Source organism: Stegostoma tigrinum, chromosome 18 (assembly GCF_030684315.1).
Source record: "Stegostoma tigrinum isolate sSteTig4 chromosome 18, sSteTig4.hap1, whole genome shotgun sequence".
In the NCBI taxonomy this organism is placed as follows: domain Eukaryota; kingdom Metazoa; phylum Chordata; class Chondrichthyes; order Orectolobiformes; family Stegostomatidae; genus Stegostoma; species Stegostoma tigrinum.
Window position 1 is genome coordinate 23,972,526 of NC_081371.1, and position 22,399 is coordinate 23,994,924.

General features: G+C 43.5%; 1 protein-coding gene across 3 annotated transcripts in view; it reads right to left on the bottom strand.

Moving 5' to 3' along the window:
• Positions 1-22,399, bottom strand: part of slc23a4 (solute carrier family 23 member 4) — a 40,243-nt gene that overhangs the window by 12,138 nt on the left and 5,706 nt on the right. For all 3 annotated transcript variants that reach the window (XM_048549157.2, XM_048549158.2, XM_048549155.2), the window contains 3 exons: positions 19,748-19,905; positions 18,352-18,511; positions 8,879-9,060 (listed from right to left, as the gene is read on the bottom strand). In XM_048549157.2, the coding sequence (XP_048405114.1) occupies positions 8,879-9,060; positions 18,352-18,511; positions 19,748-19,905 (500 nt within the window). The remainder of the gene's footprint in view (positions 1-8,878; positions 9,061-18,351; positions 18,512-19,747; positions 19,906-22,399) is intronic.

Here is a 22,399-nt window from a genome sequence, read left to right on the forward strand (position 1 = left end):
AGTAACAATAACAAGGAATGTTAAGAATTAAATGTGTTTGAAACATTTGTGAAAACAATTGTATTAATCCTGGTCTGAGGAGCTGGAAACTTGTTGCTTGGTTTTGACGGTTGCTCAATGCATTCAGTCCAAATGAATATTGTCATCGCGAGGTCCTCATGAATGGCAAATTTGGAAGATGGTGGTATGATGGTAATATCACTGCAATATTAATCTAGAACCCCAAGCCATTGTTCTAGGTTAATGGGTTCAAATCCGACAGGGCAGACGGTGATGTTTCAATTAAAAAAAATCTGGAATTAAAAGCTAACCTACTCACAGAATCCCTACAGTGTGGAAACAGGCCTTTCAGCCTCACGAGTCCATACTGACCCTCAGAGGATCCCACCCAAACTCATCACCCATCTAATCTACACATTCCTGAACACAATGGGCAAATTAGCACAGGCAATCCACATCTTTGGACAGTGGGAGGAAACTGGAGCACCTGGAAGAAATCTACACAGACACATGGACAATATGTAAACTCACATAGACAGTCGCCCGAGGGTGGAATTGAACGCCAGGAGCCTGGCGCTGTGAGGCAGCACTGCTAACCACTGTGCCACCCCAAATGGTAACCATGTGACCATCACTGTTTGTTATAAAGATGTACCTTGTTTACTGATGTCCTTTGGGGAAGAAAATCCGCAATCTTTACCTGGTCTGGCCGAAACATGACTTCAGACACATAGCAATATGCTTAAGTCTTACCTGCCTGCTGAAATTGCTCTGGCAAGCTATTCAGATTAAATGCTGGCCTTGACCACTGCCCACAGCCCGCATTTCAGTCAGACTCATCGCCTCACCATGATGTCCATGGTTGCAAACTGACACTGACCAAGCTCCTGCACAATGTACACATGACTAATGGTATTGGAACCCCCTTTATCTGAGCTGAGGACTGGTGCCCATCCACTTTCTGACACAGCCGTTTGGTTGAATAAATATGCAATGTGTTTGCTACACAGGGAGCTGGCACAATTGTTAGATGTTAAACTGACTTCTCTGTGTGTTACATGTCAAAATGACCCTGCCAAGCCCCACCCTAGGCAATAAATGCTGGCCCAGTTATTGACGAAACGAACAAAAAACTTCCTCATACTTTCAACTCCATTCTTTCATCATTGTCACTGTTTAACTACTAAGCCACATACTTTACTTTTTCTTGGGTACATCCTCTGTGAGGACTATTTCTTCATCCTTACCACTCTTTCACCAATTCCCAATGGTCACCCATATCTAGTCATTGTCCAACAAGCAACAAGATATGTAGACAAGCATTCAGACAAGTGCAAACATGAGCAAGAAGGGGCACAAAGAAAATGAATACAAGCTGCAGCTCAGACCTACAATGTGAACCAAATGCAGATGTCTTGACCTTAACAATCCACGATGGGCTTTTAATCCAGCTCACATCTACAGGTCCTCCCTCATTGTAGGAAACAATACAACTGAGCTCTGTCAGCCACATGAAGGGCTTCTTCAGCTGAATGTCTTCATACTCCTCTTCAGAAGACTGTTCCAATTCCCCTTCCCCCCCATTGCTTAGCATCTGTCACATCGCCTCCAGTTGTGCAGAGTGCAACACATCAAGATGATGCAGCACAGTCTGTCCGGAATAGACGGGTGACCCCGCTCCCCCCCAATCCCTCACCAACCATATCTTTAGCAGCTCCGCTGTCTGTACCACCACAGCATGGTGTCACAGCAACTTGATGAAAATGCCCCAGTGGCTGAGTGACCAACACATTACATGAAAGAGGGTATGCCTGCTCCTCTCCAGCCCCCTTCCCATCTCAGACCTTTGACTATTTCACCCACCAATGAATTGATTAGAGCCCACTATCATACTGACATGATGTATGATGCAGCAATATCCCCTTGTCTCACAGCAGCCTTGGAAGTTCCTTGAAAGGTTCTTATGCATCATTGAAATGTCAATACTCATTTAACTAGCCCCAGTGGCATGGTATAATCTGCATTTGACCAATAACTAATGCATACACACATTCATTCTGTGTGCATTGCATATCTGCAAAGAAACATTTCAAATGAAATGTAGGTAGAGTTTGCAAATGCATGCTTCATGTATTTGGCTCTTTAATGTTCTCCAATCCAGCAGATGTGGATCCCATGCTTTCATCCGTCAAAATGGTGCTGACTCCACCCACCCCCACTCTGTCCCAGCCATTTTCCAGCCACATTTGTGCATCTAGAGAACGGAAAATGAAGACAGGAAATGGAGTTTGTGATGGACACAGCACTGGGTATACTTCTCCACCACCTCAGCACCAAAGCCACCACGTCCCCTTTCTCCTTAGACTATCCCAACCTCTTTCCACCATTCCCTTATTGTGGAGACGCTCAACATTGAGCTTCACCTACATCAGTCCTCGCTGTCCCCAAACCTTGGCATTAATCCTTAATGATGCCCCCCCACCTTGCTCCCCTCATGGAAACCATGGTGGTGGTCACTGCCAATAATCCTCCACCTCTAGCCTACCATGCCCTCTGATGTTGTTCCACACCCACCCCCAACCAAATACGCTGAATTTTCCACAATCACCTTTTGTGTTCCCACTTCCACAATTGTCTTTGCTTTCCCTCATCCACAACCTTGACTCCCCGAACCCTGACCACCACCCTGCTGACTTTACAGACCCGACACCCACCCTCCTTTGCATCCTCCTTAACCATCCCCAAGACTGTATATTCTCTCCAGACCTTTGACTGACTTCACTAAGTGACACCTAGACATGACTGACCATGTTTGCAGCCCCCTGACTGACAGTCCATAATCCTCCTGACTGCTGGCCTTGACCACTGCTCACTGCCCACTTCCTGGACTTTAGTCAGACTCATCACCTTACCATGATGTCCATGGCTGAAAACTGACATTGACCAAGCCCCTGCACCATGTGTGGGCTGTGCATGTGACTAATGGTACTGGAACCTCCTTTATCTGGGCTGAGGACGGGTCCCCATCCACTTTCAGACACAGCCATTTGGTTGAGTAAATATGCAGTGTGTTTGCTATGCAGGGAGCTGGCACAATTGTTAGATGTTAAACTGACATCTCAGTGTGCTACATGTCAAAATCTCCCAGCCGAGCCGCACCGTGGGCGGATTCCTACTGACAACCCGACTTCACAAAGAGCTGACAGTACAGAGGTATTGATAGCCTTTGGATCTGGCTGAAGCACTAACATACAAACTGGCAAGGCAAGACAGACATGGGTGCCGTGAACATAGCAGGTAAATGTAAAGTGAGTGAGTGTTATGAGAACAAATTAGCAGCCCTGAGTGTAGTCTCCTCAATTCCAACAAGGGTGACCCATGTGCACGAAATGACCTGCAGCAACTTTTTAATGCTAGTTGCTAGTGGACCTTGCAATGCAGTTCTCTGATTCCTTGGTGTCTTGCAAGAGAGGTACCATGATGGTCATGACTGGCCAGCAAGTATCAGATGCCAATGTCCATGGATGAGAGATGAATGTGGCTGGAGCCCATTGGTTGTGCTCTCAGGTACTGTTTGGTCTTGAGCAACATGGAGACTCCTCAGAGCTAGGTCTTATTTCACAATGGTTTGTGTAAGGTGTTCAAGAGCTATCCTGAAGGTGTCTGTAAACTTAAACATGAAACAAGTGTAACACAGAGGACTCGTCCTTCAGTCCTTAAAACACTTCTTTCATTAGTTTCTGAGGTCCCCTTGTCTCAAAACCATAAACTAATTCAAAAAGGACAAAGCAGTTGACTCATTAGGAGAATCCCATGTGGCAAAAAGTATAAATTACAGTCCTTTGCCCCGATCTTGAGCATATGAATGACAATGCTTAGATCATTTTTTTGAGGATTTCAAAGTACTTTTCTGAAGCTGCTTGTGTCTGTGGAAGTCATGCTGAAGATTCCTGTTCCACCAGTGAGTGGCCTCTTTATCTTGAAGTATAACTAATGGTTTTTTTGTCTGACTGGGGAAGCAATGAGTTACTTTCCCTGTCAGCAGGAGCTCCCTGTAACTCTCAGTTTACTTGCCCTGCACTGTAACAGTGTTTGTCTGCTTCAGTCAGAACTTCAACTCGGTCTGTCATACTCTCAGTCAGGGATCATTTCTTTGTAATGACCGTCTGTATCCTGATAAATCTTGAAACTTTCAGCAATCTGCCTGACGATTTCCATCTTATAACAATGGGAACATTGAGGCCTCCAGACATCACTTCCATCTTTTCAGGACCTTCCTTCTGGCCTGAGGAAAAGTTCCTGGGCTTTCTCAGAGGTGCTTTCACATCACTGGCTCCTCACCTTCGTTACACCTTTCACATCCCTGGCTCCTCACCTTCCTTACACCTTTCACATCCCTGGGTCCTCACCTTCCTTACACCTTTCACATCACTGGCTCCTCACCTTCCTTACACCTTTCACATCCCTGGCTCCTCACCTTCCTTACACCTTCACATCACTGGCTCCTCACCTTCCTTACACCTTTCGCATCACTGGCTCCTCACTTTCCTTACACCTTTCGCATCACTGGCTCCTCACCTTCCTTACACCTTTCGCATCACTGGCTCCTCACTTTCCTTACACCTTTCTGCCTTCTGTCCTGCACAGATTTGTTGAAGGGGTGATGGTGTCAAGGTCCCTTGTCCCCCTGACACACTGCTGTTAGTGCTGAGCATTAATGGATGAAGGAATTAGAAGCAGGTCTGTACGTATATCCTGCTGACACTGAGTGTGTTGGGCCTGGTTGTCCATGGCAGCCACCAATCTGTCCATGGAGGCAGCCAGACACTTACATGCAAGAGGCAGCACAGCACAGATAGTGCTTGGGGGAGGGGGTGGGGGGGAGTCCTCCAAACTTTAAGTCTGCTTCCTGAGTGCCTCTGTCAAAACTGCCTGCTGCTCCTGTCTCTGTTTGTGCACATGGACGAAGTTGCTAACGAACAGTACCATGGGGGTCTTCACCTACCAGAGGCCAAGCAGGTACCTGATCTTTGCAAGTCCTCTGAGTGCCAGTGACCTGTTCATTTCTTCTTCAGTGAGCATACTTGAATGTGCTCCTAATTCTACTTCATGTAAAGTACCTGAGCTGATGAAGTCTGCAGGAGACAGTCTTGTTGGTGCTTCCTCTGAGGGATCTATGGCTTCTTCCTCAGAGGAGGGGAAGAAGCTGATGTCCTGAGAGGCTGGTCTCTTTATGGCAAAGACGTGCAAATGCCGCTGGTACTTGTCGAGTATACATTCTCAGTGCTGGTCATGGGACAGCAGCATAACAACTGTCACTGAATTTTACTTGGTAGCCAGGACATGGAGGTCTACTCTTCCCCTACTAGGGAAAACTCTGCTGCTGGCAGTGGGTTAGGAGATGGATCTCATGTACCATCCCTGTCTTGGCTCTCTCCCTGGCTTTATGCTGTTTTCTTCTGGACTGAAACCAAAGGAGGGATTGGATGAGATGCAAGTGGCTGGCACAGATGTAATGCTGGTGCAGGTGGGGGGCAAGTGGTGGGGCATCCTGAATGAGTGAGTAGGCCGCACACAGACCACACCGGGTTGTGGTGTAGCATTGGGGTGGGTAAGAGCAAGAGCGGGAAGATGCTGCATGCAGTTCTGACAGTGGTGGACCATAGGCTTTGGTGGGAGGTAGGTTGAAAAGCGGAGTTACAGTCAAGTATCAGATAGAAGATGGTGCCACTTACATTTGCATTGCTGGGCATTCTTCCATCCTGTAGATACTGCACTGACTCAAGTGGCAAGTTCGGACTAGGCTGGACTGATCTGATGTCTTGGTGTGCTGTGGTGGTCCAACCACTCCATTTAAAAGGAATCCTGGGGTCCTGCCACTAAATTGAGGTGCCAGCTTGCCACTGTTGTCCATTTACAGGTAATTTCCACATCTGCAACTGTGAAGGGTGGTTCCTGACTTGCAATAATTGACCTGATTTTAAATATTGTGCAGATGACAGGAATCCATGAAACTCCTGGCAGCAGAGAATAGTTCCAACATTGGGGGGCACAACAGTGTTGCCGTAGAGGCATGGAGCATAATGAGGTGAACAATATAAAATTGCATAAGAGAACTTGCCAGAGGCCTCAGAGACAAATCTTCCATGAAACTCCCCCAAAAGCTGACATTTTTGGTAAAATTCAACCCATCCTTATTAGCCAATGGTCTTGTAAAACAAAAGGTGGAGACGAATGAATTCTCACAGTTCTTCACGCTTCTTGTTGACAAAACTGAGTTGCTGACAACATGCACCAATGGAACACTTTCAAAGCAAACAATGATTCAGATGGAAACCAAGTTGATTCCAGTGCTTTGTAAAATGGTCACAGTTCAGCTTCTGAGGACATCAAAGTCATTGAAAATACTGAGATATAGAAACTTTATCAGGTTTCCAATTACTTTAACTGTAGAAAGAGAAAGAGAGATCTTGCAGCTTTATTGCTGAATCTTTCTTTTTCCTTTCTGACCACCCTTTGAAGCAGAAATCAAATCCAGCCAGATTTCCTAGGCAAACATCAGCCCAGAGGACCCACAACCTCTTCTAAAGGCAGAAATTCCAACAATTAGAGGCAATAAATTCTCTTTATTCTAGTAAGTGTCCAAACAGCTCAATATCTTGCAGTTTTTTTATTCGCATACTTGAAGTCCAGAAACATATGTATTTTCCAAACAAATAGCAGTTAGAGGTGGAATAGACCATGTTAGGGACATAAAGGGTGAAAAAATTATCAAGAGAAGGACAAGGCTACAATACTTAATACTTATGTCAGTGTTTACCAAAGAAGAGGATGTGATAAAGTATAGGTAGATTCGGAAATGGTGAAGGCAATGGAGATTGTGAAAATTGAAAGAGAAGAGCAATTGGAAAGTATGCTTAGGGTAGAAAAGTCTCTACATCCAGATAATTTGCATCCCAGGTTGCTAAATGAAATGGAAGTGGAGAGGTTGAATACAGTTTTCCTTTAATTTTTCAATCTTCCTAGACGTTGAGTGGTGGGGGAATGGTGGAAGTGCAATGGGATTGCAGAGTCGCAAATGTGGCATCCTTAATCAACAAGAGTGAAAGGACAGTTCCAGCAACAACTGGATAATTAGGTTGTCATCAGTGGTGAGTATGACTTTGGAATCCTTAATCGGGGAAATATATCAACAAGCCCTTAGAGAGGTTGGAGTTAATTAAGGAGAACCAGCATAGATTTGCAAAAGGCAGATTGTGTTAAATAGCAAGAACCATGAGCCTGATGGGCAAAGTCAATGGCTGAGGATCCTCCATTATCATATCCTGAATCCCCATCCCTGCCTGGCCTGCAGTGACACTCTCTCATTCCTGATCATTGACCAACTCTTCTAATTAACATAAGGATTTCACTACCTCCTGAAACAAAGTGCACAGTGATAATGTTCCTACCTCTGAGCCAAGAGGCCTAGATTCAAGTCCCACCTGCTCCGGAAATGTGTCATAACATCTCTGTATATGTTGATAGAAAATATCTCCAAGGAACAAAAACAAAGTTGCTGGAAAAACTCAGCAGGTCTGGCAGCATCTGCGCGAGAAAACAGACTTAACGTTTCGGGTCCGGTGACCCTTCCTCAGAACTGGACCCAAAACGTTAACTCTGTTTTCTCCTCCACAGATGCTGCCAGAGTTGCTGAGCTTTTCCAGCAACTTTGTTTTTGTTCCTGATTTACAGCATCCGCAGTTCTTTTGGTTCTCCAAGGAACTCTTTCTGTCGCTGATGCTTGCTAATGTTTGCATCTTGTTTCCAATGTCACCACTCAAGGTTCTTCAAGCTGCAGCTAATTACCACAGACAGCCTGGGATCATAATTCTTTCCACAAACTCTCAGATGCTACACGGCCATGTCTGTCTGTTTCTTATTTATTTGTTTGTTTGCCTATGTACTTGTTTTTGTTTGAACTGAACTGATTAAATTTATTCGTTAGCATGTCAATCTAGTGTAAATCAGTAAAGTAACAATAAGTTACTTTTGGAGGAATGAAAGAAAAACAACTATCAGCAGCTATGGTAGAGAAAAAAATACCCAGAATCATAAACTTTATCTCCTTTGCCATCTCCACCAAGTTACCACTTGAACCAAATTATCAACTTTAACACCGTTAACAAAATACACTTTCACAATTGCTTTTTATGCTGCGTAAGAGGTTTCAATATTGCATTATTATTTGTTGTAAATAGTTACAGCCTACCACATTATAGCATCACTTAGTAATAGAATTCATTAGTTAGTCCCTGTATTTATTATTCTGTGTATGCTTACTCTAGCCTATATTCATGCTAATGTTCGAGCAAGTCCTGTAATTTTTTCCTTAAGTTTTTTGTTCAACTATTTTTCTAATCAACCAATTATTATACACCTCTGAAGCAGACGGTACTTAAAGCCAGGGCTCCTGATCAAGGGGTAGGGACACTATCACTGTCCCACAGAAGGGGCAAAGCCTATCCCACCTGATATTGCCAGGTGAGCTTCCATTCAGTTATTAGCCAGGCCTGGATTTGCTTAGCTTCCAAAAGCAGGTGGGATTGCGCATCTTCAGACTAGTATGGCCATAGGGATGCAAGTCCTATATTGCATGCTAGAATGAAAAACTTAACCAGGTATTTATTACCTATTTGCAGCCATTGTCTACATTTCTAGTAATAAATATGTCATCCTTGTCATAAATACTTTAGTTAATATCCATTTCTGCTATTTACAGTTACTGTTTCTGTTGATACAAATTAATATTTATCATTTCACCAGTAACAAACTTTCTAAGAAGTGATTGCACAAAGTAATATTGCCTTTCTTTTTAATAATAGTAACAATCACTTACATGCCTGAAATGCCCCAGTGGATCCCTGCATCGTTTCCAACTGAATCAAATAAAGCCAATCCAATCAGGGAGATGGTTGGAGCAATTGTTAAAGGACCAATGTACCGCATCAAAATTCCAATTAAACCAGAAAATCCCACAACTATTTGGAAACAGGCTGCCACCATGACTGCTCCCTGGATCTGCAAAGAATAGGATTATCAGATTACCATGACTGTATTTAAAATACATGAAAAGTGAATTTCCAACATTCTGAGAATCATTAATTCAATCTTCATGAGAAGATCAGTTGGGAACACTCTCGCCTCTGAAAAGCTCTGGAATCAAATCGCACACTAGGACCTGAGTACAAGAATCAAGGATGGACTCCAGTGAAGTGCTGAGGGAGTGCAGCATTGTCAGGCATGTCATCTTTCAACCAAAGTCTCACCCACATGTTTGGTCGGTTGGATATGATTCTATTTGAAGAACAGCAGGTGAGTTATTCTGGTGTCCAGACTGATATTTACCCTTTAATAAACATCACAAAAACAGATTGCCTGGTCATGATCAGAACACCATTTATGGAATCTTACTATACACAAATCAGATTCACATCTTGACTACCGCAGTCGTGTATTTCAAAAATCAATAGCATTCCATAAGGTTTCGGGTGCTCACGAACAATGTCACACAAATACACATCATTCTATTTATTGACTGGAGAAATGGAACAGGAAATATGCTTTCTGCTTACACTTCGTATTTCATGTTGAGTCGAAAAGTATGAAATGCCACACAAAATAAATTACTTTCAGCTGAACTCACAGAAAAATGTAATGTTTTAAAGTAACCTCATTAAGACCAAGCCTTCACATTCTTCAGACATTGTAAAAATCTCGTGGTTCAATAAATAAGCATTTTGTCAAGTAAAGATTAATGGGGAAAATGATTATAAGCTTGTGGTTTGGGACACTGGATGAGGTAAAATAGCATAAATGTCACAAGCTGCTTCACTCCTCCATCTATAGTGCAAATTCATACAGAACTAGCTGCAGTGATTCGAGAAGACAGCTCACCGCCATCTGCTTATGGGCAGCTAGAGATGGGCAATAAATACTGGCCAGTCAGCAACACCCATATCCCATGAGTCAATTTAAAAATAACTGAAGACTGTAGAAAATCTAAAACCAGAGGTTGTACCTTTGATGAAATAATAGCTTAAAATGCATTTGTTATCAGAAAAGACAAGATCACAATTACAGCATTTTGTGCCCCATGTGGAAGTCTTAACCTTGTTGTCTGATGAAACCAAGAACACAATTAATCTTCTTCAAGATATGGGGTTAGATTAATTGCCGATAGTGGTAGATGAAGTGAAACCCTCTTCAGAAACATGACATCCAGCATACAAATCAGGATCTCTAGGTTGATCACAGAGTGTCTGCCAGTTGATCTCTTCACCCCCTCCACATTCCCATGCTGTGTATGTTTTTGATGGCTGATCTCACTGCCACACCGCATTGTTTCACTGTGTGCGCATTGATCGTCATGTCCCTGTGTGGCTTCCACTTCTGCAAGTCAGATTGCGAGAGAAAAGCATATGTTTTTGTCAGACTTTACCAGTTTGTTGCTTCATGTTTCAGTTGGTCTGGACGGACTGTCATCGCAGGGTAAAGTAAGTTCTATGGTGACAATTGTCATTGTCATTGGCACTCACTAGCTAACATGTATGATTATCTACCCTGGAAATTCCTGTGGGTCCTTGTGTGCCTAATGAGCCTGATCCTAGAGCCATATCTCCAACCACACATTTGTTTGTGTTTCCAGGAGAGGGCATTAGTCCTTGGCATTGAGTTTGCTGGCATTCCTTTTCTATACTTCCTCTCATCGATGAATGTTCTCAAAGAATCGTGTCCCTTCATACAACAAGTTCCTCGACATCAGTTTCTCCGAATAAGGGTCTCCCATGCACTGCCATTTCTGTTGCATGTCTTGAAGGAAGTCTTCAAGGAGTCTTTGTAATGTTTCCTTTGATCCTCCTGAGTGCCTTCCTTGGCAATCAGAACTCAGGCATCATAAGCACATGGCTGGCCTAGCAGAATTAGTTTCAGATGATCATGGCCTTGATGCCGGTGCTGTTAGCTGCTTCCAGGACTCTGATGTTACTGTGCCTATCCCCTCAGCTGATGTGGAGAATCCATCTCAAACAACATCGATGGTACTTCTCAAGTGCCTTGAGGTGGCATCTACACAATGCAGGTATTCCTGGATATAATGCAGAAGGTGCAGGATCAGTTCATTCCAAAGAGGAAGAAAGATCCCAATTGGAGGCAGGGGCGGTCGTGGCTGATGAGGGAAGTTAAGGACTATAAAGATAAAAGAGAAAAAGTATAACATAGCAAAGATGAGCGGGAAGCCGGAGGACTGGGAAAGTTTTAAAGAGCAACAGAGGATAACTAAAAAGGCATTATGTGGAGAAAAAATGAGGTACGAAGGCACACTGGCCAAAACTATAAAGGGGGATAGTAAAAGCTTTTTTAGGTATGTGAAAAGAAAACAAATGGCTAAGACTAAAATTGGGCCCTTGAAGTCAGAAACGGATGAATTTATGATGGGGAACAAGGAAATGGCAGAAGAGTTGAAAAGGTACTTTGGATCCGTCTTCACTAGGGAAGACACAAGCAATCTCCCAAATGCAATAGTGGCTGAAGGACCTAGGGTAATGGACGAACTGAAGGGTATTTATATTAGGCAGGAAATGGTGTTGGATAGACTGTTAGGTCTGAAGGCTGATAAGTCCCCGGGACCTGATGGTCTGCATCCCAGGGTACTTAAGGAAGTGGCTCTAGAAATCGTGGGTGCATTGGTAATTATCTTCCAATGTTCTATTGATTCAGGACCAGTTCCTGAGGATTGGAAGGTGGCTAATGTCCCACTTTTGAAGAAAGGAGGGAGAGAGAAAACAGGAAATTATAGACCGGTTCGCCTGACGTCAGTGGTGGGAAAGATGCTGGAGTCAATTATAAAAGATGAGATTACAGCTCATTTGGATAGCAGTAACAGGATACGTCAGAGTCAGCATGGATTTACGAAGGGGAAATCGTGCTTGACTAATCTTCTGGAATTTTTTGAGGATGTACTATGAAGATGGACAAGGGACAGCCAGTGGATGTAGTATACCTGGACTTTCAGAAAGCCTTTGATAAAGTCCCACATAGGAGATTAGTGAACAAAATTAGGGTACATAGTACTGGGGGCAAAATACTGGCTTAGATTGAAAATTGGCTGGCTGACAGGAAGCAAAGACTAGTAATAAACGGGTCCCTTTTGGAATGGCAGGGCAGTGGGGTTCCACAAGGTTTGGTGCTGGGACCACAGCTGTTTACAATATACATTAATGATATAGACGAAGGCATTAAAAGTAATATTAGCAAATTTGCTGATGACACAAAGCTGGGTGGCAGGGTGAAATGTGAGGAGGATGTTATGAGAATACAGGGTGACTTGGACAGGCTAGGTAAGTGGATGGATGCATGGCAGATGCAGTTTAATGTGGATAAATGTGTGGTTATCCACTTTGGTGGCAAGAACAGGAAGGCAGATTACTATCTAAATAGTGTCAAGTTAGGTAAAGGGGAAGTTCAACGCGAACTAGGTGTTCTTGTACATCAGTCAATGAAAGCAAACATGCAGGTACAGCAGGCAGTGAAGAAAGCTAGTGGCATGCTGGCCTTCATAACAAGAGGAATTGAGTATAGGAGCAAGGAGGTCCTTCTGCAGCTGTACAGGGCCCCGGTGAGACCACACCTAGAGTATTGTGTGCAGTTTTGGTCTCCAAATTTGAGGAAGGACATTCTGGCTATTGAGGGAGTGCAGCGTAGGTTCACAAGGTCAATTCCCAGAATGGCAGGAAGTATGTTTCCGTTGATGGGGAGTCCAGAACCAGAGGACACAGTTTAAAAATAAGAGGTAGGCCATTTAGAACAGAGTTGAGGAGAAACTTCTTCACCCAGACAGTGGTGGATATATTGGAATGGTCTACCCCAGAAGGCTGTGGAGGCCAAGTCTCTGGATAGTTTCAAGAAAGAGAGAGATACAGCTCTTAAAGATTGTGTAAGCAAGGGTTATGGGGATAAGGCAGGAACAGGATACTGATTGTGGATGATCAGCCATGATCATAATGAATGGTGGTGCTGACTCGAAGGGCTGAATGGCGTATTCCTGCACCTATTGTCTATTATCTGTACATTGTTGACATTTTGGAGCCATATAGAAGAGATGGAAGGCTGACTGCCTGATACACAAGCTTGGTATCGGCAGAAGTGCTACAGTCATTGCAGAATTTCATCCTTAGGCACCTGAAGGTCATGCTCACAGATTGGATGTGATTTTGAATCTCCGCTTCGATGCCAACTTTAGGTGCGAGGTAGCTTCCCAACCAAGAGAATTGTTCCAATTCTTGAGGGGACAGTTTTCCATTGATATTAATGGAGGGATTGACCAGAATTTGACTTGGCACAGGTTGGTAAAGTATTGAGCCTTCTACAGGTAGCAGCTGAGACAGTGTTTTGGTACGCTTCTGCAAATGTGTTCAGCAAAGCTTAAAGATTCTCTTGCGAGACAGCAGAGATGACATTGTCATCAACATGCTGAAGTTCCACAAGCAAAGTCAGTGTTATTTTTGTCTTGGATTTTAACCAGCTGAGAGTGAATACAAACCAATAAGGAATTTAACTGGAACTGATGCATGTAACCAATATATTACAGTACTAGAATATAGGCAGCTATTCAGCCCATTGTGTCCATGCAAGATCCCTCCAAGAGCAGCTCAGTTATCCCTGCTCCATTGCCCAATAATTGTATATCTGCAGCATTTTGTTCTTCAGCTGATCATCAAATAGGCCTGTGCAGGACAAAGAAAGTTTATGGGGACATGACTATCCAGTTGTTGTGGTCCACGTTGGGACTAACAACATAGGCAAAGCTAGGGGTAGAGGGCCTGTTCAGGGATTATCAAGCACTAGGAAAGAAATTGAAGTACAGGTCCTCAAGGGTCATAATCTCCGGATTACTGCCTAAGCCACGTGCTAATTGGCATAGGGGGAAGAAAGTTAAGGAAGTAAACACGTGGCTAAGGGATTGGTGTGGGAAAGAGGAATTCCATTTCATGGGGCATTAGCATCAGTTTTGGAATCGGGGGGATCTGTACCGTTGGGACGGTCTCCACCTGAACCGATCTGGAACCAGTGTTCTAGCGAAAAGGATAAATAGGGTGGTCAGTAGGACTTTAAACTTCTGAGTCGGGCAGAAGGGAAAGTGAAAGAGACAGGGAGTATGGAGTTAAATGGAAAGATTAGCAACAGGATACCATGTGTACAGGTGGGTTTAAGCGCGAGGCAGACTAGGAATACAGCAAAAAGGGAGGGTAGTTTAAGACATCTTAGGATTTCCAATCTCTCTAATAATGATAAGAAAGTTAGCATTAAGACACTTTATCTAAATTCTTGTAGTATTCGCAACAAAGTAGATGAATTAACAGCACAAATCATCTTGAATGATTATGATTTGGGAGGCATCACAGAGGGATTCAGGGAGTTCAGGACTGGCAGTGAAACATCCAAGGATTCACAGCATATCGAAAAGACAGGGAGGCGGGCAGAGAGGGTGGGGTTGCCTTGTTAAGTATGAAATTAAATCTATGGCACTGAATGACATAGGGTCAGAGGATGCGGAGTCTGTGTGGAGTTAAGGAATCACAAAGGCAAAAAAAACCATAATGGGAGTTATGTACTGACCTCCTAACAGTGATCAGGACCAGGGGGCGCAAGATGCACCGGGAAATAGATAGGGCATGTCAGAAAGGCAAGGTCACGGTGATCATGGGGGACTTCAATATGCAGGCGGATTGGGTGAAAAGGGTTGCTGGTGGATCCAAAGAAAGGGAATTCATGGAATGTTTGCAGGATGGCTTTTTGGAACAGCTTGTGATGGAGCCCACAAGGGAGCAGGCTATTCTGGACTTAGTGCTATGTAATGAGCCAGACTTCATAAAAGACCTTAAAGTAAGGGAACACTTAGGAGGTAGCGATCATAATATGGTAGAGTTCAGTCTGCAGTTTGAAAGCGAGAAGGCAAAATCGGATGTAATGGTGTTACAGTTAAATAAAGGTAATTACAGGGGCACGAGAGAGGAACTGACGGAAATCGACTGGAAGCAGAGCTTAGCGGGGAAGATAGTAGAACAACAATGGCAGGAGTTTCAAGGCGTAATTGAGGACACAGAACAGAGGTTCGTCCCAAAGAAAAGAAAGAAATCCAGAGTGGGATTAGACAGCCATGGCTGACAAAGGAAGTCAGGAAATATATCAAAGAAAAAGAGACAGCCTATAAAGTGGCCAAGAGCACTGGGAAATCAGAAGATTGGGAAGGCTACAAAAACAAACAGAGGATAACAAAGAGAGAAATAAGGAAGGAGAGGATCAAATATGAAGGTAGGCTAGCCAGTAATACTAGAAATGATAGCACAAACTTCTTTCAATACATAAGAAATAAACGAGAGGCAAAAGTAGACATTGGGCTGCTCCAAATTGATAGTGAAGGCTAGTGATGGGAGATAAGGAAATAGCTGAAGAACTTAATAGGTACTTTGCGTCAGTCTTCACAGTGGAAGACATGGGTAGTATGCCAACAATTAGGGAGGGTCAGGGGGCAGAGTTGAGTATGGTAGGCATTACAAAAGAGAAAGTGCTAGAAAAGTTAAAAGGTCTAAAAATTGATAAATCTCCTGGCCCTGATGGGCTACATCCTAGAGTTCTGAGGGAGGTGGCTGAGAAAATAGCAGAGGCTTTGGTCGTGATCTTTCAAAAGTCACTGGAGTCAGGAAAGTGCCAGGTGATTGGAAAATTGCTGTTGTAACCCCTTTGTTTAAGAAAGGATCAAGACAAAAGATGGAAAATTATAGGCCGATTAGCCTAACCTCAGTAATTGGGAAAATTCTAGAATCCATTGTCAAGGATGAGATTTCTAAATTCCTGGAAGTGCAGGGTCAGATTAGAACAAGCATGGATTTAGTAAGGGGAGGTTGTGCCTGACAAACCTGTTAGAATTCTTTGACGAGGTAACAAGTATGTTAGACCAGGGAAACCCAGTAGATGTTATCTATCTAGACTTCCAAAAGGCCATTGATACAGTGCCTCACGGGATGCTGCTGAGCAAGGTGAGGACCCATGGCATTCGAGGTGAGCTACTGGCTTGGATGGAGGATTGGCTATCTGACAGATGGCAGAGAGTTGGGATAAAAGGCTCTTTTTCGGAATGGCAACCGGTGATGAGTGGTGTCCCACAAGGTTCAGTGTTGGGGCCGCAGCTGTTCACCTTATATCTTAATGATCTTGATGAAGGGACTGGGGGCATTCTGGCGAAGTTTGCTGATGATACGAAGATAGGTCAACAGGCAGGTCGTACTGAGGAGGTGGGGAAGCTGCAGAAAGATTTAGACAGTTTAGGAGAGTGGCCCAGGAAATGGCTGATGAAATTCAATGTGAGCAAATGTGAGGTTTTGCTCTTTGGAAAACAGAATACAGCTATGGACTATTTTCTAAATGGTGAGAAAATTCGTAAAGCAGAAGTACAAAGGGATCTGGGAGTGTTGGTCCAGGATTCTCTAAAGGTTAACTTACAGGTAGAGTCCGTGATTAAGAAAATAAATGTAATGTTGTCGTTTATCTCAAGGGAGTTGGAATATAAAAGTAGCGATGTGCTTCTGAGGCTTTGAAAAGCTCTAGTTAGGCCCCATTTAGAATACTGTGTCCAATTTTGGGCCCCACACCTCAGGAAGGACATACTAGCCCTGGAGTGTATCCAGCGGAGTTTCACATGAATGATCCCTGGAATGGTAGGTTTAACATATGATGAACGGCTAAGGATCCTGGGATTGTACTCATGAGCATTTAGAAGGTTGAGGGAAGATCTAATAGAAACTTACCAAATAATGTATGGCTTAGAAAGGGGGAAGCTAGGAAGTTGTTTCTGTTAGGCGGGGAGACTAGGACCCGTGGGCACAGCCTTAGAATTAGAGGGGGTAAATTTAAAACAGAAATGAGATGACATTTCTTCAGCCAGAGAGTGGTGGGCCTGTGGAATTCATTGCCATGGAGTGCAGTGGAGGCTGGGACGTTAGATGCCTTCAAAGCAAAGATCGACAAATTCTAGATCTCACAAGGAATCAAGGGCTACGGAGAGAGTGCAGGGAAGTGGAATTGAAATGCCCATCAGCCATGATTTAAATGGTGGAGTGGACTTGATGGGCCAAATGGCCTTACTTCCACTCCTATGACTTATGGTCTTATGCTCCCCCGACTCATTCAATATCTGAGCAATGCAGGCTGACCAGGCACTCCAAACCAAACTGCAACCACAGAAGTGACCTCCAGTGGCACATAGTTGAAAGCAGCGACATTCTGGATGTGTGGGTCTAGAGGTTAATCCACAGTGTAAGCAGCAGCTGAGTGACATTACAAACTAGGATGTGAAGCAATAATGGTGAGTGGGGAACCTGAGCCATTTAAAAAGAAACCAAAAATGTAGATCTTCCATGAAAATGAATTTCTGTTCATAGCTGTAAAAGACAAGAATACTTGTCTTCTTTGTCACTGATATATATTGTGGACCTATGAAGAAGGATATGTTTTGCTGATGGATATTAAGACTTCAGTATGAATACATGGTTGCTCTTGTAGGACAAAAAACTAAGCAAGGCCATTCTAAAAATGAAAATCAAAAATAAACTTAATTAGCATTATTTCATAATAAATTGTTAATATTAAGGTGATTATATTTTGGACAGTATCTTTAACATAAAATGGAGGAATGAAGAGGGTCGTCTGACTTTCTTCAAATTCTTATGTGGCTTGGTTACTATGGGGATAGGGGATCCCAGGTCAAAAGCTATCAAAAATATACATACCATATTTCACACTCTGAAAACGTAGGCAACAACAGCTTGGACTGATGTTTGGTCTCTGATTTTTTGGACAGAGAGAGAGGTGTCAGAGTCAAAAATCTTTCAACAGATTTGGCCATCAGAGTCTTAAGAGTTATCTCTTAGGTAGTTTAGTTTGTTAGGTGCCTAATAAGTAAATAGAGTGAATAGATGGAAAGCCGAAAGGCTCAACAGGTCGGACAGCAAATCCCTTGCCAGGATTTCGGCCCAAAACATTGACTTTCAAGCTCTTCCGATGCAGTCTAACCTGCTGTGCTTTTCCAGTTTCACATCTATTGACTCTGGCTTCCAGCATCTGCAGTTCTTTACTGTCCCCAGTAGGAACTAGGTTAAATCTGCCACTCTCCTCATAGACAGAACCATTACTGCAAAAGAAAGCTTTTAGCTTATCAATATGGACTACAGTCAAGCCAGGTGCTAAAAATGAAAGGTCACTAATGCACTGTGGCCAGACAATCTCCTGAAAAATGGATTCTGTGTTTAGAAGTACCTCACGTATGCGTGTCTGCCAAACTTCAATAAAGATTGGATCACTGGCATTGACTAGTGTCTTGTTGTAGGTCCACTCTGGGCATTTATACTGAGGCAAAGACAGCATGGCTATGGTCGGAGTTAGGAAAGCAAATGTCCCTCCTTGAAGAATTGGCAACCTGAAACAAACAGCAAATTGGTCAACTCTCCTTGTTACAGTAGGTGCCACAAATTCATGCAATTTTTAATGGAAGCTGATGTTATACAATAGCCTAAAAAATTGATCCCAGAGTAAGTATTTCTGTTGGGTCTCAAAAAACATTTACAGCTGACCCTGTTTTATTTAAAGTTAACAAGTGCACCATTGGCACATCACCTGTGCCCACCAAAACTACATGGGGAATGCAAGAGATCCATAAATTTCACAGCCAATACCAGCAAGTCATAAAATATCTGAACTCAAGCAAATCAAGCACTCCGACAATCATTTCAGTACAACTTAGATGCTCAGTAATTATTCTTGGACTAGCTGAGCTAGGGCACACCCTCTAACTTGCTGATACTGCAATTGATCATTGGTTGTAAATGACTGATATTGATATCGAGTCACAAAAGGATAAACAGATTTTTAAAGATATCAGCACTGATGGGAAAATGCTTAATTGCTTGCCATTGTGTACTTTGAAATTGTTCTGACCATCCCTGCTAGGATAATGGGAAAAGGAATGGGTCAGTTAGCCTGTTTCACAACTCAGGGAGATACTGACTGATTTTGTCTTAAATTCAGCCTGACTCCCTCCACTTCTAATTATATGTTTGTGTCACAAAATGTCATGAATCTCAGATTTAAGTTATTAATTGAGGTAGCATCTGCTTTGTTTTGTGACAGACAGTTCCACACTTCTTTACATGAAGTGCTGTTTTGCTAACTTCTCTGCTTGAAGTTGTATCTTTCTTTTGGATTACGTCCTGTAGTGCTGAACTGATTTTCTAACAGAAGTAGGATTTCCTTTTATTAAATCTATATGGTTCCCTTTATAACTTGAACACCTCAATTAAATTACAACTCAACCTTTTACATTTTGGGCAATTAATCTCACTTTCGAATAAAAGATCTGGAATCCAGGCTATATTCCACTCAACCTGAAGCTCTAAGACTAATACATTATCCTGAGGTATGGTGCCCAGAACTGAGCTCATTGTTTCAAGACTAGAGCTTTGTACAGTTGGAGCTTAACTTATCATCTTTTTGTATTCTAGCCTCCGAAGATATAAACGCTAACACTGCAACATTCTAACAGTCTAAGACTGATGGTCACTATGCCATATTTTACGAAAGTTCTGTCATAAATATAGACAAAAGTTAATTTTGATTATTGACAAAGTTTGAAAATTGAAATGTGTTGCTGTCTCACCTGACCCCAAAAAGAACTTGAAGCAGCGTGCATATTCCTGAGACAAAGAAGATGGTGCTGATCAGCTTGCTCTGTGTGATGTGGTCATGTTGTAAACAGAGCTCCCGAGACAGAAGGATGGGGATGGCTACAGTACCGCCCAAAGCAGTCAGATAATGCTGGAGGGAATGTCATGACAAATAGAATTTTACTCAGAAGCAAAATATAATGGATCCTGAAAATGAAAGCACAGAATACTGGTAAATTTCAATGCGTGATGGGAAGGGAATGTCCATGATAGAATGAAAGGTATGAGAAATTAAATGACTAAGAGGATGACCTCATCAAAATGAGGTAGCAATGCAACATGTAGAGAAACAAAAAGTGGTTCTTAAGGAGAAGTGACTGGCAAGTAGAATCATTGCTAACAGCTGGTATTCCAAAACAAAGAGTTTTAAACAGGCTCCTTCACAAGGTTCTTGAAAATTGCCATTGATGACTGTGTTCTAACTTATTTTGCTTCTTGCATATTAGTATCAAAGGAACATTGTCGCTTGTAAAATTTGCAAAACAAACCTTTATTTTCCCTGTTTATTAACAAATACTGTAAAATGTCACTGCATTATTTGTGGATTTGGAGCTCTTACTTTCTTCTCTCCTATCTCTGAAATGTTCAAAGAGAGGAAAGAGAACTGAATAGGTTTGACCATTGAGCCCTGGTCATTGAACAACCAGCTTTCATTGTGTCTCCTCTCCATTTAATTTTCTCTTTCTTACTTTTCTTTTTCTGTTATGTTTTCTTTCAGAGTTCTGCCATGGCATTCTGTGCATGATGCAGTGGCATCAGTGGCTGGTATTTTAGTGCAGGATTGAAGGACTAGTGAACTGTTCGCAAAATTTTAAATAAATCTAAAACATCTAGTGACAGATGATGTCCTAGCATTCTCAACCAAAAACATGAGGGGAAGGTTACCAAAATGATTTTATTTAAGTTAGCTATATACTGAACTTTACATTGCCGAGGCCAAGTACCAACTCCCTGACGCCTCCTCCTACTCCCCCATGATCATGACCCCACCCCGACCACCAAAACATCAACTCCCATTCCATCCATTACCTCATCACCTCAGGTGACCTCCCACCCACAGCCTCCAACCGCATCATTCCCCATTCCCGCACTGCCCGTTTCTACCTCCTTCCCAAAATCGACAAACCCAACTGCCCTGGCTGACCTATTGTCTTTGCCTGCTCCTGCCCCACCGAACTTAGTTCCATTTATCTTGATTTCATTTTCTCCCCCCGGTCCAGGAACTTCCCACCTACATCCGGGACATCACCATTGCCCTCCAACTCCTCCAAGACTTCAGATTCCCTGGACCCCAACACCTCATCTTCACCAAGGACATCCAATCCTCATATACTTGCATTCCCCATACAGATGACCTAAAAGCCCTCCGTTTCTTCCTGTCCCACAGGACCGACCAGTCCCCCTCCACTGACACGCTCATCCGCCTAGCCGAACTCGTCCTCACCCTTAACAACTTCTCCTTCAATTCCTCCCACATCCTTCAGACAAAGGGGGTGGCCATAGGCACCCACATGGGCCAAAGCTATGCCTACCACTTTGCAGGATGCATGGAACAATCCCTCTTCCAAAGCTACACTGGCCCTATCCCCCATCTCTTCCTCCGTTACATCGATGAATGTGTCAGTGGCGCCTCATGGTCCTATGAGGAGTTTGAACAGTTCGTCCACTTTTATTAACACCTTCCCAACCCAACCTTAAGTGCATCTGGACCATCTCTAACACCTGTTTCTCCTTCCTGGACCTCTCTGTCTCCATCTCTGGTAACCACATCGAAACTGATATCTATTTCAAGCCCACCGACTCCCACAGCTACCTAGAATACACCTGCTCCCACCCACCTTCCTGCAAAATTCCATCCCCTATTCCCAATTCCTTCACCTCTGCCGCATCAGCTCTCGAGATGAGGCGTTCCACTCCCGGACACTCCCAGATTTCCTCCTTTTTCAAGGACCACAATTTCCCCCTTCAGTTGTTAAAAATGCCCTCCACTGCACGTCTCACGTTGCCCACACCTCTGCCCTCACACCCCCTCCCCACAATAAAAACAAAGAGAGAATTCCCTGTGTCCTCATGTACCACCATTAACCTCCGGATTCAACGCATCATTCCCTGCCACTTCCGCCACCTGCAATCTGACCCCACTACGAAGGATATATTTCCCTCCCCACCCTTATCTGCCCTCCGGAGGGACCGCTCTCTCTGTGACTCCCGTGTCCACTCCACACTTCCCTCCAGCCCCACCACCCCGACACCTTTTCCTGCAACCGCAGGAGATGCTACACCTGCCATACACCGCCCCCCACTCCCACCTCCGTCCAAGGCCCCAAAAAAGCCTTCCACAGTAAACAGGTGTCCACCTGCACATCTGCTAATGTGGTCTAATGTATCCACTGTTCCTGATGTGGCGTCTTCTACATTGGGGAGACCAAACTGAGGTTCGGAGATTGCTTTGTAGAGCACCTACACACGGTTTACGACAAATGACAACACCTCCCAGTTGCGAACCACTTCAACTCCTGCTCCCACTCCCTGGGCGAAATATCTATCCTGGGCCTCCTCCAGAGTCACAACAATGCCACCTGGAA